The sequence below is a fragment of the Leuresthes tenuis genome, unplaced genomic scaffold (assembly GCF_036924035.1).
Source record: "Leuresthes tenuis unplaced genomic scaffold, fLeuTen1.0.hap1 SCAF_14, whole genome shotgun sequence".
Classification (NCBI taxonomy): domain Eukaryota; kingdom Metazoa; phylum Chordata; class Actinopteri; order Atheriniformes; family Atherinopsidae; genus Leuresthes; species Leuresthes tenuis.
The window spans coordinates 1,861,224-1,882,477 of NW_027325368.1; the positions used below are offsets into that span (position 1 = coordinate 1,861,224).

The 21,254-nt window shown below is 42.2% G+C and overlaps 4 protein-coding genes across 4 annotated transcripts; 1 reads left to right on the plus strand and 3 right to left on the minus strand.

Annotated features, from left to right (window-relative positions):
- Window positions 1-1,050: 1,050 nt before the first annotated feature.
- LOC140268500 (uncharacterized) lies at window positions 1,051-4,211 on the plus strand. Its single transcript, XM_072363408.1, has 2 exons — window positions 1,051-1,258; window positions 2,414-4,211. The coding sequence occupies exons 1-2, from the start codon at window positions 1,087-1,089 to the stop codon at window positions 3,781-3,783; spliced, it is 1,542 nt and encodes a 513-aa protein (XP_072219509.1). The 5' UTR covers window positions 1,051-1,086; the 3' UTR covers window positions 3,784-4,211.
- Window positions 4,212-6,595: 2,384 nt separating this feature from the next.
- Window positions 6,596-8,912, minus strand: LOC140268543 (uncharacterized). The gene has a single exon (XM_072363456.1). It carries the CDS (start codon window positions 8,637-8,639, stop codon window positions 7,734-7,736), a length of 906 nt encoding a protein of 301 aa, XP_072219557.1. The 5' UTR covers window positions 8,640-8,912; the 3' UTR covers window positions 6,596-7,733.
- A 6,341-nt stretch (window positions 8,913-15,253) lies between these two features.
- Window positions 15,254-17,585, minus strand: LOC140268515 (uncharacterized). The gene is made up of 2 exons (XM_072363422.1): window positions 17,166-17,585; window positions 15,254-16,515 (listed from the first exon to the last, which is right to left on the minus strand). Exons 1-2 carry the CDS (start codon window positions 17,335-17,337, stop codon window positions 15,374-15,376), a joined length of 1,314 nt encoding a protein of 437 aa, XP_072219523.1. The 5' UTR covers window positions 17,338-17,585; the 3' UTR covers window positions 15,254-15,373.
- A 543-nt stretch (window positions 17,586-18,128) lies between these two features.
- LOC140268522 (uncharacterized) lies at window positions 18,129-20,923 on the minus strand. The gene is made up of 2 exons (XM_072363431.1): window positions 20,682-20,923; window positions 18,129-20,037 (listed from the first exon to the last, which is right to left on the minus strand). Exons 1-2 carry the CDS (start codon window positions 20,851-20,853, stop codon window positions 19,046-19,048), a joined length of 1,164 nt encoding a protein of 387 aa, XP_072219532.1. The 5' UTR covers window positions 20,854-20,923; the 3' UTR covers window positions 18,129-19,045.
- Between the last annotated feature and the right edge of the window lie 331 nt (window positions 20,924-21,254).

Below are 21,254 nucleotides of genomic sequence, written 5' to 3' on the forward strand. Positions count from 1 at the left end.
GTGATTTATTGACCCTCAAGATGAACAACCAGAACACTGCCTCATGAGCAGGCCTTTTGCATTTTTAGTTCTCTAAAATGTGACATATCTATGTATATGCACATTTCTTTGAAGAATATTCACATCAAGCAAAGGAAGAAAACAGCAAAGCAACATTTGACTGTCAGAAGGGAATATAAAATCCTTCACATAATGTATTAAAATGATTATCATGACATCACCAATTCAATGCAGATTACATAAGACACTAAATGAATTGTATACTAAAATAGATAAAGGTAGATATTTTAAATAAATGTGAAGCTAAGTGTATAGCTGAGTATATTCTGAATTCATCAGATGCTTTACACTACATTTTATATTCAATGTATGCTCTGAAATTTGGCTCAGTGTAAATAAGTTAGTTGGTTTTTAGAGTTCTTTACACTGTGAAGTGTGTATGTACCTTTTCTAGTGTAATGTTTGGTGGGATGTTCGACCACTTGTGGATGACATCAGCTTTTAATATGTTCAGTGTTTGACGTTGTAATTCATATGAAGATATGCAGTGGAACATATCTTTATATATTGTGTCAACATGTGATGAAATGAGACGGGCATTATGTGCAGGTCTGCAGATTACAGGATGTAAAGAGTTGTTCGGGGAACACAATAAGCAGCGGAAGGTTGATGGGTTTTTCAGAACAACGGGGCAAGTTAAGACTTTTAAAAAGGGACTGTAGTGGACTGATACCGACAGAAGGGCGCGGTAATGTAACAAAGAAGAAACCAACTGCCGGAAAACTCCAAAAAGAGGAAGAAGTTCGTTCTCATCATAGACATTATAAAGATTACATTATATCTTTATGTGTCTATGGTTCACATCCACCGTCGGAATTTGACCGGAAGTGAACAAAAAGCAGCTGGTTTGGACTCATTGGCCGTCGAAGAGAAAAGTAAAAAGAAGCTAATTGACGTCCGCTATCGGAACTTTTCAGTGTGACACCCAGCGGAAGTAAACAATAAGGCGTCATTTGCAGCGTGTTTGGACTCAGCTGGAGCACGGTGGTGTTGTCTGAGCTGAATATCTGAGTGTGAGCAGCAACAATGTCTTCAGCTCAGCATCTGAGAGAGTTTATCAGCCAGCGACTAACTGCTGCTGCTGAAGAAATATTCACAGAGTTTGAGAAAACCATCGTCCAGTACGAGGAAGAGATCGACCGTCAGCGCAGACTGCTGGATATCACCTGGAAACCCCAAATAAACTTACAGAGAATAGGTATATAAAACCGTGATGGGCTGCATGAACTCACACATGAATATGACTGATGGAGGATCATGATCAGAGCTCTACGTTACATTTATTTCAGGCTCACAGAGAAAGTTACGGTGCAGCTGCAGCTATTTTTCAGACAGAAATAACATGAATGTGTTTAAAAGCAGAAACATTTAGTATTTAACTCACACAGTATGTAGAAGACACAGGAGAAACAGACTGAACAATCAGATAATTACAGAGTTTTTTTTTTAACATGACTGTACTTTTAATCTAAATGAGACCAAACAAAGCAGTGACCAGAGTCAGGATGGGTTCCTACAGCTCGAGACTTCCCAGGAAACATGTTGAGGTTACAACTGTAGAAAAATGGTGGAAGCAAACCAGGAAGAACAGCCGCCTGGAAAAAGGCAAACGGGCCAGTGTTGATGTGCTGTACTCGACCCATAGTGGTTCTGTCAGAACCTATCAAAAATCTGCTTCTATTGTCACAAAGCCGTCCCTTTTAACTTGTTAGATCACCATGGTAACAGATGACGAACACATGACCTGTTCCAGAGGAGGTTGCATTCAGATTTTCAGATGAACTCATGGGTAAAACCCACCATCCTTTCTGTATTTAAACGGTGATGTCACAGGAAGCAAATACTGAAACAACATTTAAAGGAAACAGGCCTTCAGGCCTTTTTCACTCATATGAGAGATTTTCCTGAGCTTTTAATGCAAAGTGTGTGAAATGCTTTGGTTAGAATACCATAAAACTGAGTAGCACAGCATCCTTCTAAACTTGTCTTAAAACCCTGGTTTTAATGAAGGTTTGCGCATCTTTTGAATGGCCCTTTGAAATGGCAGATACAGTTTGTATTAAAATGTAAATGTGTTTTCTTTCTCAGATTGCCTGAGCAAGTGCTAAATGTGCACTCGAGCATTTTGGGGCAAATTGCAGCTTCTATCACTAAGAAAAAGAAAAAAAACTTACGTTAGAGACAGTGAACATAGGTGAAGAGAGAGACTTTTTTTTAACACCTGATAACAAATACACTCATTGTTGCGCATGCAGTTTAAACATGCTCAAAAAGCCACTCTGACACCTCTCTGAAGTCCAATGAAACCACTATAAAACTAACTTCTATTCTTTGTTTTTCTTTGTCTCCCCAGACCTCACACAGCAACTTGTCAGTGAGAAGGAGGAAGTTTTTGCTGACCAGCAACTCTGTAACCAGGAAAATGACTCCTGTTTGGACCAAAAGCAACCAGAAGCTCCACATATCAAAGAGGAACAGGAGAAATTCTGCACCGGACAAGAGGGAGAACAGCTAGTACTGAAGCAGGAGCTGACAGCTGATAACTTGATATTGACTCCCATTTCTCAAGAAACTGACCTCAATGACGCAGAACCAAATGCTAACCAGCTTTACTCTGATAACTCACATTTAACTAAGAGCCAAAGTCAAGATGGAACCAAGCATACAGAATTAGCATCAGTTAGAGATGTATTGCAGAAGCCAAAGATGAGACGTCACAGAGACAGTTTTCTCAGTAAGAATTCTGATGACTGTACTTTGTCAGAGATTCCGTTTATTACCAAGTCAGGTAGAAAGCCTGTTAAATGTGATGTTTGTGGAAAAGCATTTAGAGATCGTTACAATATGGAGCAACACCACAGAGTCCACACAGGTGTGAAGCCATATGCTTGCCAAACATGTGGAAAAAAGTTTATGTATAGGTCTAATTTCTTGACTCACAAGAGAATCCACACAGGCGTTCAGCCTTATGCTTGCCAAATATGTGGAAAACGGTTCACTTTTAGCTCTGGTTTGTGGCGCCACAGGAGCATTCACACAGACCAGAAGCCATATGTTTGCAAAACATGCGGGAAAAGCTTCAGTCATAGTTGTGCTCTGTTAAGACACCAGAGTATCCACACAGTTGAGAAGTTGTATTGCTGTAAAACATGTGGAAAAAGTTTTACTCGTAATGGTAATCTGACTACCCACGTAAGCACTCACACGAGTGAGAGACCATATTCATGTGGAATCTGTGGGAAACATTTCAAACAAAGTAGATACTTGAGGATTCACATGAAAATCCACACAGGTGAGATGTCATATTCATGTGAAACATGTGGGAAACATTTCAAACAAAGTAGATACTTGAGGATTCACATGAAAATCCACACAGGTGAGAAGTCGTACTCTTGTGAAACATGTGGGAAACGTTTCACTCAAAGTAGTCATTTGACTGCCCACTTGAAAATCCACACAGGTGAGAAGTCGTACTCTTGTGAAACATGTGGGAAACGTTTTACTCAAAGTAGTCATTTGACTGCCCACAGGAGAGTCCACTCTGGTGAAAAATTGTATTGTTGTAAAACATGTGGGAAAAGTTTTTCTCGCAGAGCTAATTTGATGAACCATAATAGCACTCATACAGGTGAGAGACCATATTCCTGTGGAATATGTAATAAACATTTCAAACAAAGCAGATACTTAAGGATTCACATGAAAATCCACACGGATGAGAAATAGTATTCTTGTGAAGTATTTTGAAATTTCTAACACTGGTACTCTTTAAATATATCAGGAAATGACTTGTTGAATGATTCATCATTCATGTGGTTTGCCTTGTTGCATCATACTGTGGGGCTGACCATCGCAGGGCCACACAGGCATGCACACTCACAGCCCTCCCACGGTCACTTTAGAATCACCGGTTCACCTAAAGTGCATGGGATGGATGATGGGAGGAACCTGGAGTACATGGAGAGAACCAAAAGATAATATGCATCATCAAAATTAGAAAAAAAGTTATTTTACTGGCACTGAAATGCAAATAAAACGAACAGAAGAAAGTATTTACAATAAAACAGTTGTAAAAATGTGTTGAATTAAAATTTTCATTTAGATTTGTATTCATTGTCCTGAGATTTTACCAATTTTAGATGGCTTGGTTGGTCCTGCCCAGCTCTTCACACTGAAGTGTGCATGTACTGGTTTGTAGTGTAATACCAGGTGCGATGTTTGGCCACTTGTGATGATGTGAACTTCCAGTATTTTCAGTGTATGTAACTCATTTTGAATCCCTGTTAGTTACAACTTATAAAACTACTGCGAGTGCAATCCAGATATTTAGTTCCTTTATTTAAAGCGTGATTCTTTCTCTTTCACCAGAACGCAGTTGTGTTGATTCTGAACTCTGTTGAAATGTTTTTGTGCTTCTCACCAGTTGAAGCCTTTTATGTTAAAAACGTGTTTCTGTGTTGTGTCATGCATCATATTTATGGTTTCAGGGTTTGGAGGAGACACGAACTCCTGTCATTTTTTACATCTCTGTGTTATAAGTTTGTTTTATGTTAAATATTTTTCTGTATTTCAGGGTGTTCACATCCAAACTGGATGTTTGGTTCTTTATTGAACCACCTTTTTTCAGGAGCTCAAATGTAATTTTACAGTTCTCTCATAAGCTATTTTATGGATAGATGGTATCTATTTCTCACTTCTGTCTTAAATAATTCAGTAAAAAGATGCCAAGTTCATTCCAAGTGAGACATTTGCATTTGGAAGATGTTGTGAGGGGAAATTTGTGCTCAGTGGAAGTTGCAACGTAAGTGAAATAGCCTGTAAGAGTACAGTAAGAACATGAGAAAGTCCCTGCATAAACTGTAGAAACATGAAGGATCTTTCTCAGATGTCTCAATGATCCGTAACAGTGTCGACTGTAAAAAGTGTTTATTTCCTCACAGCCTGCAGAAAACTGCCAGCAGCCAGAAACAAAGCTCTGATTGGTTGGTTGAAATAATGACGAGGAGGCCAAGAAAGAAAATGCAGCACTAAATTCAGAAGTAGCTTTACCTCCTTAGTTAGGATTATTCGTATAATTCTGTGTGACGTTATCATTGATGGGTGGTTCTGATGTCTAAGGAAAACACACACGAGCAAAATAAGTGTGAAGAAATCCTGATGAAGCTCCAGGCTTTGCTGTTCTTGAGAACTGTGATCTAGTTCAAACACTCACAGCTCTGAGCTCAGAGAGAATTCACTTCTTAAAAGGACTTGGTTCATTTAATTGTTCTCAAGAAACAGGATATTTATATATATCAAATATTTTGGATCAGATTTTGCAAGATGAGAGGAAAAAGATTTATTATATATATGTATATATATATATATATGTGTGTGTTATTTTGTAGTACTGCTGGCTTCAAATTTCAAAGTATGTAATTAATATGATAAGAATCATATAAACTACTGGATTTAGAGACATTTTTAGATGATTAGTTGATGTCACTGCTGGCCTCACTGCACACTTAATTTCTCATTTGATAAAAAGAAGGTGGTGTTGCATGTTCAAAGCATGTAAAGAGCCAGTCAAAGAGATGCTTTCTGCATGAGAAATGGAAAAGCAACGTGTTCGCGTTATTCTGCTCCATTATGCAAGAAATCTGAATGATGTGGCATTTATTCATTTATGTATTTTTTGAGGTTATTTTCCTTACTCATTTGCAGATCTACAGAGTTGTGAATCTTTAAAACAGCAATGATTTTCATAACTTTAATGCACTTACATACTCTGTATCTTCCACACAAACCTGAATTCAATGAAGCAGCTGCAGAAAATGGAAGGACTCAACCAGGGATGTCCAAAGTCGGTCCTCGAGGGTCGCTGTCCTGCAGGTTTAAGAGGTTTCCCTGCTCCAACACACCTGATTCAGATCAAATGGATCTCTGCAAAATATGTTAAATTCTGCACAAACCAGCTAATGAGGCATTGATCTGAATCAGGTGTGTCGGAGCAGGAAAACATCTAAAACCTGCATGACAGCGGCACCGAGGACCAGTGTTTGAGATCCCTGTTTTATTTGTTTCCCTGATTCAACACACCTTACTCAGATCAGTGCATCATCAGCAGGCTGGTGCAGAACTTAACAATCTTCTGAAGTGATCCAGTTCATCTGAATCAGGCGTGTTAGAGCAGAGAAAACCTGCGGGACGTCCCGGCACTAAATTAAATCATGATTCTTTTGTAGAAACAAAGCTTTATTCAGTGATCCACAGAAACAGTTCTGCATCTTAACTACTATCAGAAATTGTTGCTACTCATAATTTCATTGATGCATTTTTTCACGTCCACTTCATCATTATTTCAGCCAGTTTACCAACATATTTCTACCTGATGTGAACACCCTCAAATCAAAGCTACAGTTCTGCACTTCAAAACCATCGAATCTTTATATAAAACTTGTTTAAATATGTTTTCGTAGAGTTAAAATGAAAACTATTGTAATATTTGACTGTGTGATATAATTTAATTAATTATTACAAAAAATACTCACAGCACAAAAATGAGTGGTTTAATTTACAGACAGAATGTCGGCAAACTTTAATAATGTGTTAATGTCACCTCAAAGGCCTGAAACCATGAAGCTGATTAAATTATACATAAACATCAAAAGAAACACTAATTGGATCAGTTTTTAAAACAGTTTTCAGTCTTTACGTTGTTCAATATCAAACATAAATTCAACCGGGAACAAGAATCTATAAAAGGACCGTAATCAAAATATCAGCCTCAATCAGCCACTGACAGATGATCAAATTTACAAAACGTTTGCACCATTTGAACAAGAATTTCACTGGTGCCATTTGGACTCATACAGGCTCATTTTGTTTCAGCAAACATTAACAATTAACATAAGTAAAGATACATAATCAAACTGAACACGTCTGAACTGCGCTCACTTTCATCCAAATGGGCTAAAACTTCCAACACTGTCATCCAATCAAAATTAGTTACTAAAAGTTAACATAATAAAGTTCACATCATTCATGAGAAGCCAAACATGAACTCTCACATTATACAAGAAATCAGTACATACACATTTCATGGTGTGAAGAAAAACAACTAACTCATCAAATGTGTTGGTAATACAATGATTAAACATCCACAGTATCTTATTAGTCAAACATTAAGTATTCGGTAAGAAAGTAAACACTTCCCTATATTAAACATGTCTTTACTTTTACCAAATACACTCTTTCTGCTGCTTTATTTATTTATTGCTGCAGTTCCATTATTTTAATACATTACATGGAATTTATTTTTCCTTCCCACAATGTAATATTTTCATTCCGTCTTCTACCTCAGCTTATTGTGAAGGAATTTTAATTTCCTTTGTGCATTAAATGTGATATCTGTTAACTAACTTCACCTACATCAAATTAAAAAACATCTTTTAGAAAATGAGTGTGGGATTTAGTTCCATAACGCTCAATAGAACAAGTCTGCGAACGACAAGACTGAAAGCTGAATATCCAAAGGAGCCATTGTTAAGTTTATTAATTTTTGAATGACCACAGATGGAAAATGGCAGAATAAATGGAGGCTCAACCCTTTTATGATGACTTTTTCTGAAATAATATGAAAAAAAACAAACAAAAAAAAACAAGTCTGGAGTTATCTGCAAGTCAAATTACAACTTTCAAGAACACAACTTCTCATCTGTGTGAGTTCTCATGTGGGTAGTCAAACCACCTCTGAAATGAAAACTTTTCCCGCATATTTCACACGAGTACACCTCACCTGTGTGGATTCTCATGTGAAGCCTCAAATAACTTCTTTGCTTGAAAGTCTTTCTGCATATTCCACAAGAATATGGTCTCTCTCCTGTGTGGATTCTCATGTGGGTAAACAGACTACTATTTTGAGAAAAACTTTTCCCACATATTTTACAAGAATACAACTTCTCACCTGTGTGGACCCTCATATGGGTCAACAAGTTACCACTTTGAGTGAAGTTCTTGCCACATGTTTTGCAAGAATACAACTTATCACCTGTGTGGATTCTCATGTGTCTCAACAAATTACCACTTTGAGTGAAACTTTTCCCACACATTTCACAAGGATACAACTTTTCACCTGTGTGGATTCTCATGTGGGTCAACAGACTACTATTCTGAGAAAAACTTTTCCCACATGTTTCACAGGAAAACATTTTTTCACCTGTGTGGACTCTGGTGTGTCTCAACAAAGTACAACTTTGAGCAAACTTTTTCCCACAAGTTTGGCAAGCAAACGCCTTCTCACTTGTGTGAATTCTTTGACGTTGTCCTATAATATACTTTTCTCTAAAAGGTTTTCCACAAACATCCCGTTTTTCCGACGTTTCACCTGACTCAGTAGTAAACTGACTCTCTGACACAGGAGAGTTGTCCTCATTGTTACTGTGACTTATGTGGCTTCCTTCTTGAGTTTGACTAGAGGGAGAGTTATGAGAATAAAGCTGGTCAGTGTTTGGTTCTGTGTCACTGAAATCACTTTGCTGACAGGTGGGAGTCAACACAAAAGTATCAGTCTCCTGCTTTAGTAGAAGCTGCTCTCCTTCCATGGTGGTGCAGAGTTCCTCCTGTTCTTCTTTAATCTGTGGAGGTTCTGGGGCCTCTGGGGCCTCCGGGTCCGAACTGGAGTTCCTCTCCTGGTTACAGAGTTGCTGGTCAGCAAGTTGCCGGTCTTCCTCCTCCTTACATCCATGTTCCTGTGGAAGATCTGTAGGGACAAAGGAACAAAAACACACGGGTTACGAGTTTGATTATGGGAAAACACTCCTGATGATTTTGTAATATGCAGAGACACCTTTGCACTGGTTTGCAAGAAGTTATGAGCTTTAGTTGACGTGTGCACCAGTGCTTTATTTGAAATGTCCACTTGTTCATCCATTCACTCACTATTTAGTGTTCATCATATAGTTGATTCAATGGTGAGTGAAACAGAGCTGCTGTTACACAGAGCTGCCAAGTGTCACGCTTTGAGTGTGACAGTCCCGCAATTTGACCCATTCTCACACCACACTTGACATTTCTCACGCTTATTTCCTCATTCAATACTCTATATGTATTTTTTTCATCATAATAAACTTTGGTCCTCACGGCTTCCAGTAACTCTGATTGACTGACCGAGATAATCAATCCCAGATAGTCCATCAGTCCTTTGTGCGTAAATCTAACAAACCACGGAAACACGCAATATAAACCAATCAGAAGCGACGTAAGGCGGGAATTGGCGTCTATCTTTCACACACAACAGTGCTGACATTTGAAACCCACTCGACTTACTCCCGCTTTCTAGAAGATGGACGGTATGTAACTACTTAATTTTGTTCACTGTTGAGTCGCTGTTTGTCCTCGAGTTTCCTTTTTAATATGAACTATTTTAAGGTTGCTTCAAGTCTATCATCATCCTGTATTTGTTGCAGAGCTGTGTAACTAGCTGTATATTTCCCTCTTCTCTTGCCCAGTTCACACTTGAAAAAGAGACTAACGTTGTCAGAGTTCTATTTAGACCCCCCCTAAAGCAGTTTTTCTCAAAATTGTTCATTTCAAGGTCTATCCTTAACTCAGACAGTGTACAAATAGAACCAAATGGACCCATTGGGGTCTGTAATACAGAGAGCAGAGGGCACAGAAGAGATGGAAGATCAAGAGAGATCAGAAGAGATTGAGGGCAAAGATTTGGGAATACCCAACTTAACACTACACAAAAATACTTGAGGCTTCCTATGTACATTTTTCAAAGGTATGAGCTGTCTCGTATTGCCAAGTTGTTCTTGGTACTTCCTCACTCAAATTCTGATGCAGAACGAGTTTTCTCTGTGGTTGGACTGAACAAAACCAAGACCCGAAACAGTTTGGCTCTTGAGGGAACTCTATCATCAATCATGACAGTGAAGATGGCGAGCCTTGAGCCAGAATGTTTTAAGTGGGAGCCCCCTGCCTCTGTCATCTAACGCTGGAATTGGCTGCCCACCGCTCCAGTGTATAGCATCTGTCTGAGTGTGTGACCCTGTGCATGTGCATGTGTGTTCAACAGGTGGGTTCAACCTGGGTGGGTTAAATGCGGAGAACTATTTTTGTGTATTTCATGTATCTACATGACAAATAAAGACTTAACTTAACATTAACTTAAACTTAAAACCTGCCACGAACACCTACAACATCAGACATGTTCCAGCTAAATGACGGAGAGTTGGTTGAAATAATGTTGACAAATTATATTTTGTCAAAATTTTTGTTACAACTTTCATTTCTGATTCCTGGTTAATTAAGAGAAATTAGGAGGCCACAGTGCCTGGCATGGCAGCAATAAACTGCGAGTTACATGACAACTTATAACGTTTATTTATACTGAACATCTTAAGTTTGAAATAACATTCCAAAAAGAGAAGAATTCCTCTTATTCTATAGCTGCAGCTGCACCGTAACTTTCTCTGTGAGCCTGAAATAAATGTAACGTAGAGCTCTGATCAGGATCCTCCATCAGTCAGATTCATGTGTGAGTTCATGCAGCCCATCACGGTGTTCCGTACCTGCTGTGTGGGAGTTTATTCGGGGTTTCCAGGTGATATCCAGCAGTCTGCGCTGACGGTCGATCTCTTCCTCGTACTGGACGATGGTTTTCTCAAACTCTGTGAATATTTCTTCAGCAGCAGCAGTTAGTCGCTGGCTGATAAACTCTCTCAGATGCTGAGCTGAAGACATTGTTGCTGCTCACACTCAGATATTCAGCTCAGACAACACCACCGTCCTCCTGCTGAGTCCTCAAACACTTCTGCTGGCGCCTTATTGTTTACTTCCGGTGGTCAGCTGTCTTTATCTTCTTCTTCTGTGGTTCTTCTTCTTCTCTGAGGTTTTACGGCAGCTTGCATTAGAATAGTTGCATTACTGCCACCTTCTGGATTTTTCCTTCACTCGAAGCTCCTCAAATGATCCACAACAGACAACAAAACCATTACTTTTTTAAAAAACTGTAAACATTTTTTAACCCATCCATCCATTTTCTATACCCGCTTAATCTTTCGGTCGGGTCGCGGGGGGGCTGGAGCCTATCCCAGCGGTCATCGGGCGAGAGGCGGGTTAACACCCTGGACAGGTCGCCAGTCCATCACAGGGCCACACAGAGACAAACGAGACAAACAACCATACACTCACAGTCACTCCTAAGGACAATTTTAGAGACATATATTAACCTAACATGCATGTTTTTTTTGACGGTGGGAGGAAGCCGAAGTCCCCGGAGAAAACCCACGCATACACAGGGAGAACATGCAAACTCCACACGGAAAGGCCCCAGCTGGGAGTTCATTTTTAAATAAAAAATATAAAAAGTGTTGTTTTTCTCCAGGAACAATTAAAGTTCTAAGAATTGGTTTTCTAAAATAAAATGTTGAATGAACTAAATCTTCTCCCTAGCTTTAAGCTTTTATTTTGCTCTTTCATTTTAATATAGTTAACCTTGATAACAAAGTTGTTATTAATAATAAATCTCACTATATCTATGTGTATATGCATGAAATAACCTCTATGCAGCAACGTGATAGCAGGGCCAGAAGCTTGAGCAGAGAAACCCAGACGTCCCTGTCCCCGGCCACTTCCTCCAGCTCTTCCCGGGGGGACCCCGAGGCGTTCCCAGGCCATAGTCTCTCCAACGTGTCCTGGGTCTTCCCCGGGTCTCCTCCCAGTGGGACGGGCCCAGAACACCTCCCCAGGGAGGCGTCCAGGGGGCATCCTAACCAGATGCCACATCATCTGGCTCCTCTCAATGCAGAGGAGCAGCGGTTCTACTTCGAGCCCCTCCCAGATGACTGAGCTTCTCACTCTATCTCTAAGGGAGAGCCCAGACACTCTGTAGAGGAAGCCCGTTTTGACCGTTTTGCCACTTGTATTCGCGATCTCGTTCTTTCGGTCACTACCCACAACTCGTGACCATAGGTGAGGGGAGGAATGTAGATTGACCAGTAAATCAAGTGCTTCGCCTTCTGGCTCAGCTCCTTCTTCACAACAATGGGTCGGTGCAGAGGTCTCGGATTTCGAGGTGCTGATTGTCATTCCAGGCGCTTCACACTTGGCTGTGAATCGCTCCAGTGAGAGCTGAAGGTCACAGCCCAACGACGCTAACAGAACCACATCATCCGCAAAAAGCAGAGACCCGATTCTGAGGTCACCAAATTGGACCCCCTCAACGCTCTGGCTGCGCCTAGAAATTCTGTCCATAAAAATTATGAACAGAATCGGTGACAAATGGCAGCCCTGACAGAGTCCAACCCTCACCGGAAGCACATCCGACTTACTGCCGGCAAACTCTGACACCTGTTTGACAGAGACCGAACAGCCCCTATCAAGGGGTCCGGCACTCCTTAGTCCCGGAGCACCCCCCACAGGACTCCCCGAGGGATACGGTCGAACGCATTCTCCAAGTCCACAAAACACATGTAGACTGGTTGGGCGAACTCCCATGCACCCTCCAGGATCCTGCCGAGGGTATAGAGCTGGTCCACTGTTCCACGGCCAGGACGAAAGCCACACTGCACCTCCTGAATCTGAGATTCGACTATCTGACGGATCCTCCTCTCCAGTACCCCCAGATAGACCTTACCAGGGAGGTTGAGGAGTGTGATACCCCTGTAGTTGGAACACACCCTCCGGTCCCCCTTTTTAAAGAGGGGGACCACCACCCCGATCTGCCAGTCCAGAGGCACTGTCCCCGATGTCCACGTGATCCTGCAGAGGCGTGTCAGCCAAGACAGCCCTACAACATCCAGAGCCTTGAGAAACTCAGGACGGACCTCATCCAAACCTGGCGCCTTGCCAAGAAGGAGCTTTTTGACCACCTCGGCAACCTCAGCCCCAGAAATGGGAAGCCCCATCTCTGAGCTCACCGATTCTGCTTCCTCTGAACGCTTGTCGCTAGGATTGAGGAGGTGCTCGAAGTATTCCCCCCATCGACTCACAACGTCCCTAGTTGAGATCAGCAGAGCCTTGTCCCCACCATACACAGTGTTGACAGTGTTGTGTTCTCCATGGCCTCACCGAACTCCTCCCAAGCTCGAGTTTTCGCCTCAACAACCGCCGAGGCTGCGATCTGCTTGACCTGTCGGTACCCATCAGCTGCTTCCAGAGTCCCACTGGCCAAAAAGGCCTGATAGGACTCCTTCTTCAGCTTGACAGCTGCCCTCACCGCTAGTGTCCACCAGCGGGTTCGGGGGTTGCCACCACGACAGGTACCGACCACCTTACGGCCACGGCTCCAGTCTGCTGCCTCAACAATGGAGGCACGGAACATGGTCCATTCGCACTCAATGTCCCCCACCTCCCCCAGGATATGGTTGAAGCTCTGCCGGAGGTGAGAGTTAAAGCTCCTTCTGACAGGGGATTCTGCCTAACGTTCCAAGCAGACCCTCACAATACGTTTGGGCCTGCCAGGTCTGATCGGCATACTCCCCCACCAGCGGAGCCAACTCACCACCAGGAGGTGATCTGTTGACAGCTCTGCCCCGCTCTTCACCCGAGTGTCCAGGACATACGGCTACGAGTCCGACGATACAACCACAAAGTCGATCATCGAGCTGTGGCCAAGGGTGTCCTGGTGCCAAGTGCACAGATGGACACCCTTATGCCTGAACATAGTGTTCGTTATGGACAGTCCATGACGAGCACAGAAGTCCAACAACAGAACATTACTCTGATTCAGATCGGGGGGGCCGTTCCTCCAAATCACACCCTTCCAGGTCTCACTGTCATTGCCCACGTGAGCATTGAAGTCCCCCAGCAGAACGAGGGAGTCTCCTGCAGGATCACTCTCTAGTGCCTCCTCCAGGGACTCCAAAAAGGGTGGGTACTCTGAACTGCTGTTTGGCGCATAAGCACAAACAACAGTCAGGACCCGTCCCCCCACCCGGAAGCGGAGGGAGGCTACCCTCTCGTCCACCAGAGTAAACCCCAACAGGCACACAGCCGGGGGGGGGATAAGTATGCCCACACCTGCTCTGCACCTCTCACCACGGGCAACTCCAGAGTGGAAGAGAGTCCAACCCCTCTCAAGAGGACTGGTTCCAGAGCCCAAGCCGTGCGTCGAGGTGAGTCCGACTATGTCTAGCCGGAACTGCTCAGCCTCACAACCCAGCTCTGGCTCCTTCCCCAAAAAAGAGGTGACATTCCACGTCTAGAGAGCTAGCTTCAGTAGCCGAGGATCAGACCACCAAGGTCTCCGCCTTTGGCTGCTACCCGGCTCACATTGCACCCGAACCCCTTGGTCCCTCCCATGGGTGCTGAGCCCGTCGGAAGGGGGATCCACGTCGCATGTTCGGGCTGTATCCGACAGAGCCCCATGGGCACAGGCCCGGCCACCAGGCGCTCGCTGCTGGGCCCCACCTCTGGGCCAGGCTCCAGGGGGAGGCCCCGGTGACCCGCTTCCGGGCAAGGGACAACACCGTCCAAATTTATCTTTCATCATGAGGGTCTTGTGAGCTGTTCTTTGTCTGGTCCCTGATCAAGGATCTGTTTGCCTTGGGTGACCCTACCAGGGGCTTAGATCCCCGGGAAACATAGCTCCCAGACTCATTGGGGGTACACAAATTCCCCCACCTAAAGTAAACAGGAAAACTATCCCATTCGAAGAGGATCCCAGTAAGAGCACTACGTTATATGAAAGAATGCATCTCATATTTAGTATTAAACCAACAGTATGTCGAAAAGTCAGGAGAAACTGACTGAAGTGACGAGAGTTTAGAAACACAAAATAATACACAATATGTATAGCACATTATATAAAGATACATAATAATTCATGCTTGAACTGCACTTCAATCAGTACTCAAATAGTGTTGGAGGATTGATTCTTTTATTCAATATGGATTAAACATGAAGCACAAGTTCATGTCATCCACAACAGTCCAAACATCCCACCTCACCTCACGTAACACCCAAAATTTATTTCAGAGAGAGGAACTCGTAGAACCAACAAACTCATCTAAATCTGATTAAATGGAAGTATTAGTAATTCGGTAAAAACACTTTGGTGGACATTTAGAGAAAACTTTACTTTAATTTACAACACCAGGTCAGAAAAAGAAAATTCAACCAATCATCCATTTTCCAAAACCAACTTTATCCAATTCACGATCGCAACATGGCTGGAGCCTAACTAAGCTACCACTGGATGGGAGGCAAGGTATCCGTGGACAGGTAACCATATTTTTGGAATCTAGCACACAGGACAGAATAGGGTGTCATCTCAAAATGCAAAAGGCTCACTCTGAAGTCAGCATTAAGTTTGTTCTTTTTAAATAATTCAAAATAGGACATCTTCTTCATCTCTGTGGACTTTCATATGAATTCTCAAAGTACTTCTTCTACTGAAATCTTTTCCACATGTTCCACATGAATATGGTTTCTCTCCAGTGTGGATGCTCATGTGGGCCAACAAATGACCTCTCTGTGTGAAGTTTTTCCCACATGTTCCACATGCAAAAGGTCTCTCACCTGTGTGGATTCTCATGTGGATCAAAAGACCAGTTTGTCGAGTGAAGCTTTTCCCACACGTTTTACAGGAGAACAACTTCTCATTTGCGTGATTTCTCATGTGGGAAGTGAAACCACCTCTGAAATGAAAACTTTTACCGCATATTTCACACGAGTACACCTCACCTGTGTGAATTCTCATGTGAAGCCTCAAGTAACTGCTTTGCTTGAAAGTCTTTCTGCATATTCCACAATAGTATGGTCTCTCTCTTGTGTGGATTCTCATGTGTCTAAACAAATTACCACTTTTAATGAAACTTTTTCCACACATTTCACAAGGATGCAACTTTTCACCTGTGTGGATTCTCATGTGGGTCAACAGACTACTATTATGAGAAAAACTTTTCCCACACGTTTCACAGGAAAATATTTTTTTACTTGTGTGGACTCTTTTGTGTCTCAATAAAGTACAACTTTGAGCAAACTTTTTCCCACAAGTTTGGCAAGCAAACGCCTTCTCACCTGTTTGAATTCTTTGACGTTGTCCTATAATATACCTTTCTCTAAAAGGTTTTCCACAAACATCCCGTTTTTCCGACGTTTCACCTGACTCAGTAGTAAACTGACTCTCTGACACAGGAGAGTTGTCCTCATTGTTACTGTGACTTATGTGGCTTCCTTCTTGAGTTTGACTAGAGGGAGAGTTATGAGAATAAAGCTGGTCAGTGTTTGGTTCTGTGTCACTGAAATCACTTTGCTGACAGGTGGGAGTCAACATAAAAGTATCAGTCTCCTGCTTTAGTAGAAGCTGCTCTCCTCCCATGGTGGTGCAGAGTTCCTCCTGTTCTTCTTTAATCTGTGGAGGTTCTGGGGCCTCCGGGTCCGAACTGGAGTTCCTCTCCTGGTTACAGAGTTGCTGGTCAGCAAGTTGCCGGTCTTCCTCCTCCTTACATCCATGTTCCTGTGGAAGATCTGTAGGGACAAAGGAACAAAAACACACGGGTTTCCAGTTTGATTACGGAAAAACACTCCTGATGATTTTGTAATATGCAGAGACACCTTTGCACTGGTTTGCAAGAAGTTATGAGCTTTAGTTGACGTGTGCACCAGTGCTTTATTTGAAATGTCCACTTGTTCATCCATTCACTCACTATTTAGTGTTCATCATATAGTTGATTCAATAGTGAGTGGGGCGAGAGAGCTGCTGTTACATTTTGTACATTACTTGAATGCAACTAACTCTGCAGGGTTCATCTGCAGCAACACAGCACATAAACACCAGAAGGATACAGGCGCCACATCTGAAGTAATGGACAGAGCAGCGCTTTGGTTTTGGTTGAGAACATGTTGTAGTTGACTTCTCTCTGTAGAACACTGACATAAAACTGCATGGCATCAATAAACTGAGAGTTACATGACAACTTAACACGTTTATTTAGACTGAACAACTTAAGTTTCAAATCTGATTCCTAAAAGAGAAGAATTCCTCTTATTTTAAAGCTGCAGCTGCACTGTAACTTTCTCTGTGAGCCTGAAATAAATGTAACGTAGAGCTCTGATCAGGATCCTCCATCAGTCAGATTCATGTGTGAGTTCATTCAGCCCATCACGGTTTCATATACCTATTCTCTGTAAGTTTATTTGGGGTTTCCAGGTGATTTCCAGCAGTCTGCGCTGGCGGTCGATCTCTTCCTCGTACTGGACGATGGTTTTCTCAAACTCTGTGAATATTTCTTCAGCAGCAGCAGTTAGTCGCTGGCTGATAAACTCTCTCAGATGCTGAGCTGAAGACATTGTTGCTGCTCACACTCGGATATTCAGCTCAGACAACACCACCGTCCTCCTGCTGAGTCCTCAAACACTTCTGCTGGCGCCTTATTGTTTACTTCCGGTGGTCTGTTGTGTTTTTTTTCTTCTTCTTCTTCTGTGGTTTTTCTTCTTCTCTGAGGTTTTACGGCAGCTTGCATTAGAATAGTTGCATTACTGCCACCTTCTGGATTTTTCCTTCACTCAAAGCTCCTCAAATGATCCACAACAGACAACAAAACCATTACTTTTTCAAAATTTGTAAACATTTTTTTAACCCATCCATCCATTTTCTATACCCGCTTAATCTTTCGGTCGGGTCGCGGGGGGGGGGGGGGGGGGGGGGGCTGGAGCCTATCCCAGCGGTCATCGGGCGAGAGGCGGGTTAAGACCCTGGACAGGTCGCCAGTCCATCACAGGGCCACACAGAGACAAACGAGACAAACAACCACACACGCTCACACTCACTCCTAAGGACAATTTAGAGTCACCAATTAACCTAACATGCATGTTTTTGGACGGTGGGAGGAAGCCGGAGAGAACCCACGCATAGACGGGGAGAACATGAAAACTCCACAATGAAAGGCCCCAGCTGGGAGTTCATTTTTAAATAAAAAATATGAAAAGTGTTTTTTTTTAAATTTTTTTAGAGAGAGTGTGTTGAAGAGCCAGGAGAAACTGACTGAATCGACTAGTTTAAAAACACAAAATAATACACAATATATATATAGTACACTACACTACATAAAGATACATAATAATTCATGCTTGAACTGCACTTCAATCAATACTCACATAGTGTTAGAGGATTGATTCTTTTATTCAATATGGATTAAACATGAGGTATAAACATGAAGCACAAGTTCACGTCATCCACAACAGTCCAAACATCCCACCTCACCTCACGTAACACCCAAAATTAATTTCAGAGAGAGGAACTCATAGAACCAACAAACTCATCTAAATCTGATTAAATGGAAGTATTAGTAATTTGGTAAAAACACTTTGGTGGACATTTAGAGAAAACTTTACTTTAATTTACAACACCAGGTTAGAAAAAGAAAATTCACCCAATCATCCATTTTCCAAACCAACTTTATCCAATTCACGATCGCAACATGGCTGGAGCCTAACTAAGCTACCACTGGATGGGAGGCAAGGTACACCGTGGACAGGTAACCATATTTTTGGAATCTAGCGTATAGGACAGAATAGGGTGTCAACTCAAAATGAAAAAGGCTCACTCTGAAGTCAGCATTAAGTTTGTTCTTTTGAAATAATGCAAAACAGGACATCTTCTTCATCTCTGTGAACTTTCATATGAATTCTCAAAGAACTTCTTCTACTGAAATCTTTTCCACACGTTCCACAGGAATATGGTCTCTCTCCAGTGTGGATGCTCATGTGGGCCAAAAAATGACCTCTCTGCGTGAAATTTTTCCCATATGTTCAATGTACAAAAGGTCTCTCACCTGTGTGGATTCTCATGTGGTCGAACAGACCATTTTGTCGAGTAAAACTCTTCCCACAAGTTTTACAAGAGAACAATTTCACACCTGTGTGGATTGTCATGTAAGCCAAAAAAAGAATTATTTTGATCAAAACTTTTTCCACATAGTTTACAAGATTGCAACATCTCAACTGTGTGAACTCTCATGTGGGTCAACAAGTTAGCACTTTGAGCGAAGGTCTTGCCTCATGTTTTGCAAGAGAACAACTTCTGGCCTTTGTGGACTCTCATGTGTCTAAACAAAGTACCATTTTGAGCAAAACTTTTTCCGCATATTGTACAAGTATGCAACTTCTCACCTGTGTGAACTCTCATGTGTCTAAACAAGTGACCACTTTGAGTGAAGTTCTTGCCACATGTTTTGCAAGAGAACAACTTCTCACCTGTGTGGATTTTCATGTGGATCAACAGACCCTTTTTTCGAGTAAAACTCTTCCCACATGTTTTACAAGAGAACAGCTTCTCACCTGTGTGGATTGTCATGTGAGCCAACAAAGAATTCTTTTCAGCAAGCTTTTTTCCACATATTTTACAAGAATGCAACTTCTCACCTGTGTGGATTGTCATGTGTCTCAACAAAGTACCATTTTGAGCAAAACTTTTTCCGCATATTGTACAAGAATGCAACTTCTCACCTGTGTGGACTCTCATGTGGGTCAACAGACTACTATTCTGAGAAAAACTTTTCCCACATGTTTCACAGGAAAACATTTTTTCACCTGTGTGAATTTTTTGACGTTGTCCTATAATATACTTTTCTCTAAAAGGTTTTCTACAAACATTACGTTTTATGGATGTTTCACCTGACTCAGTAGTAAACTGACTCTCTGACACAGGAGAGTTGTCCTCATTGTTACTGTGACTTATGTGGCTTCCTTCTTGAGTTTGTCTAGAGGGAGAGTTATGAGAATAAAGCTGGTCAGTGTTTGGTTCTGTGTCACTGAAATCACTTTGCTGACAGGTGGGAGTCAACATAAAAGTATCAGTCTCCTGCTTTAGTAGAAGCTGCTCTCCTCCCATGGTGGTGCAGAGTTCCTCCTGTTCTTCTTTAATCTGTGGAGGTTCTGGGGCCTCTGGGGCCTCCGGGTCCGAACTGGAGTTCCTCTCCTGGTTACAGAGTTGCTGGTCAGCAAGTTGCCGGTCTTCCTCCTCCTTACATCCATGTTCCTGTGGAAGATCTGTAGGGACAAAGGAACAAAAACACACGGGTTTCCAGTTTGATTACGGAAAAACACTCCTGATGATTTTGTAATATGCAGAGACACCTTTGCACTGGTTTGCAAGAAGTTATGAGCTTTAGTTGACGTGTGCACCCGTGCTTTATTTGAAATGTCCACTTGTTCATCCATTCACTCACTATTTAGTGTTCATCATATAGTTGATTCAATAGTGAGTGGGGCGAGAGAGCTGCTGTTACATTTTGTACATTACTTGAATGCAACTAACTCTGCAGGGTTCATCTGCAGCTACACAGCACATAAACACCAGAAGGATACAGGCGCCACATCTGAAGTAATGGACAGAGCAGCGCTTTGGTTTTGGTTGAGAACATGTTGTAGTTGACTTCTCTCTGTAGAACACTGACATAAAACTGCATGGCATCAATAAACTGAGAGTTACATGACAACTTAACACGTTTATTTAGACTGATCAACTTAAGTTTCAAATCTGATTCCTAAAAGAGAAGAATTCCTCTTATTTTAAAGCTGCACCGTAACTTTCTCTGTGAGCCTGAAATAAATGTAACGTAGAGCTCTGATCAGGATCCTCCATCAGTCAGGTTCATGTGTGAGTTCATTCAGCCCATCACGGTTTCATATACCTATTCTCTGTAAGTTTATTTGGGGTTTCCAGGTGATTTCCAACAGTCTGCGCTGGCGGTCGATCTCTTCCTCGTACTGGACGATGGTTTTCTCAAACTCTGTGAATATTTCTTCAGCAGCAGCAGTTAGTCGCTGGCTGATAAACTCTCTCAGATGCTGAGCTGAAGACATTGTTGCTGCTCACACTCAGATATTCAGCTCAGACAACACCACCGTCCTCCTGCTGAGTCCTCAAACACTTCTGCTGGCGCCTTATTGTTTACTTCCGGTGGTCTGTTGTGTTTTTCTTCTTCTTATTCTGTGGTTTTTCTTCTTCTCTGAGGTTTTTACGGCAGCTTGCATTAGAATAGTTGCATTACTGCCACCTTCTGGATTTTTCCTTCACTCAAAGCTCCTCAAATGATCCACAACAGACAACAAAACCATTACTTTTTCAAAAACTGTAAACATTTTTTTAACCCATCCATCCATTTTCTATACCCGCTTAATCTTTCGGTCGGGTCGCGGGGGGGCTGGAGCCTATCCCAGCGGTCATCGGGCGAGAGGCGGGGTAACACCCTGGACAGGTCGCC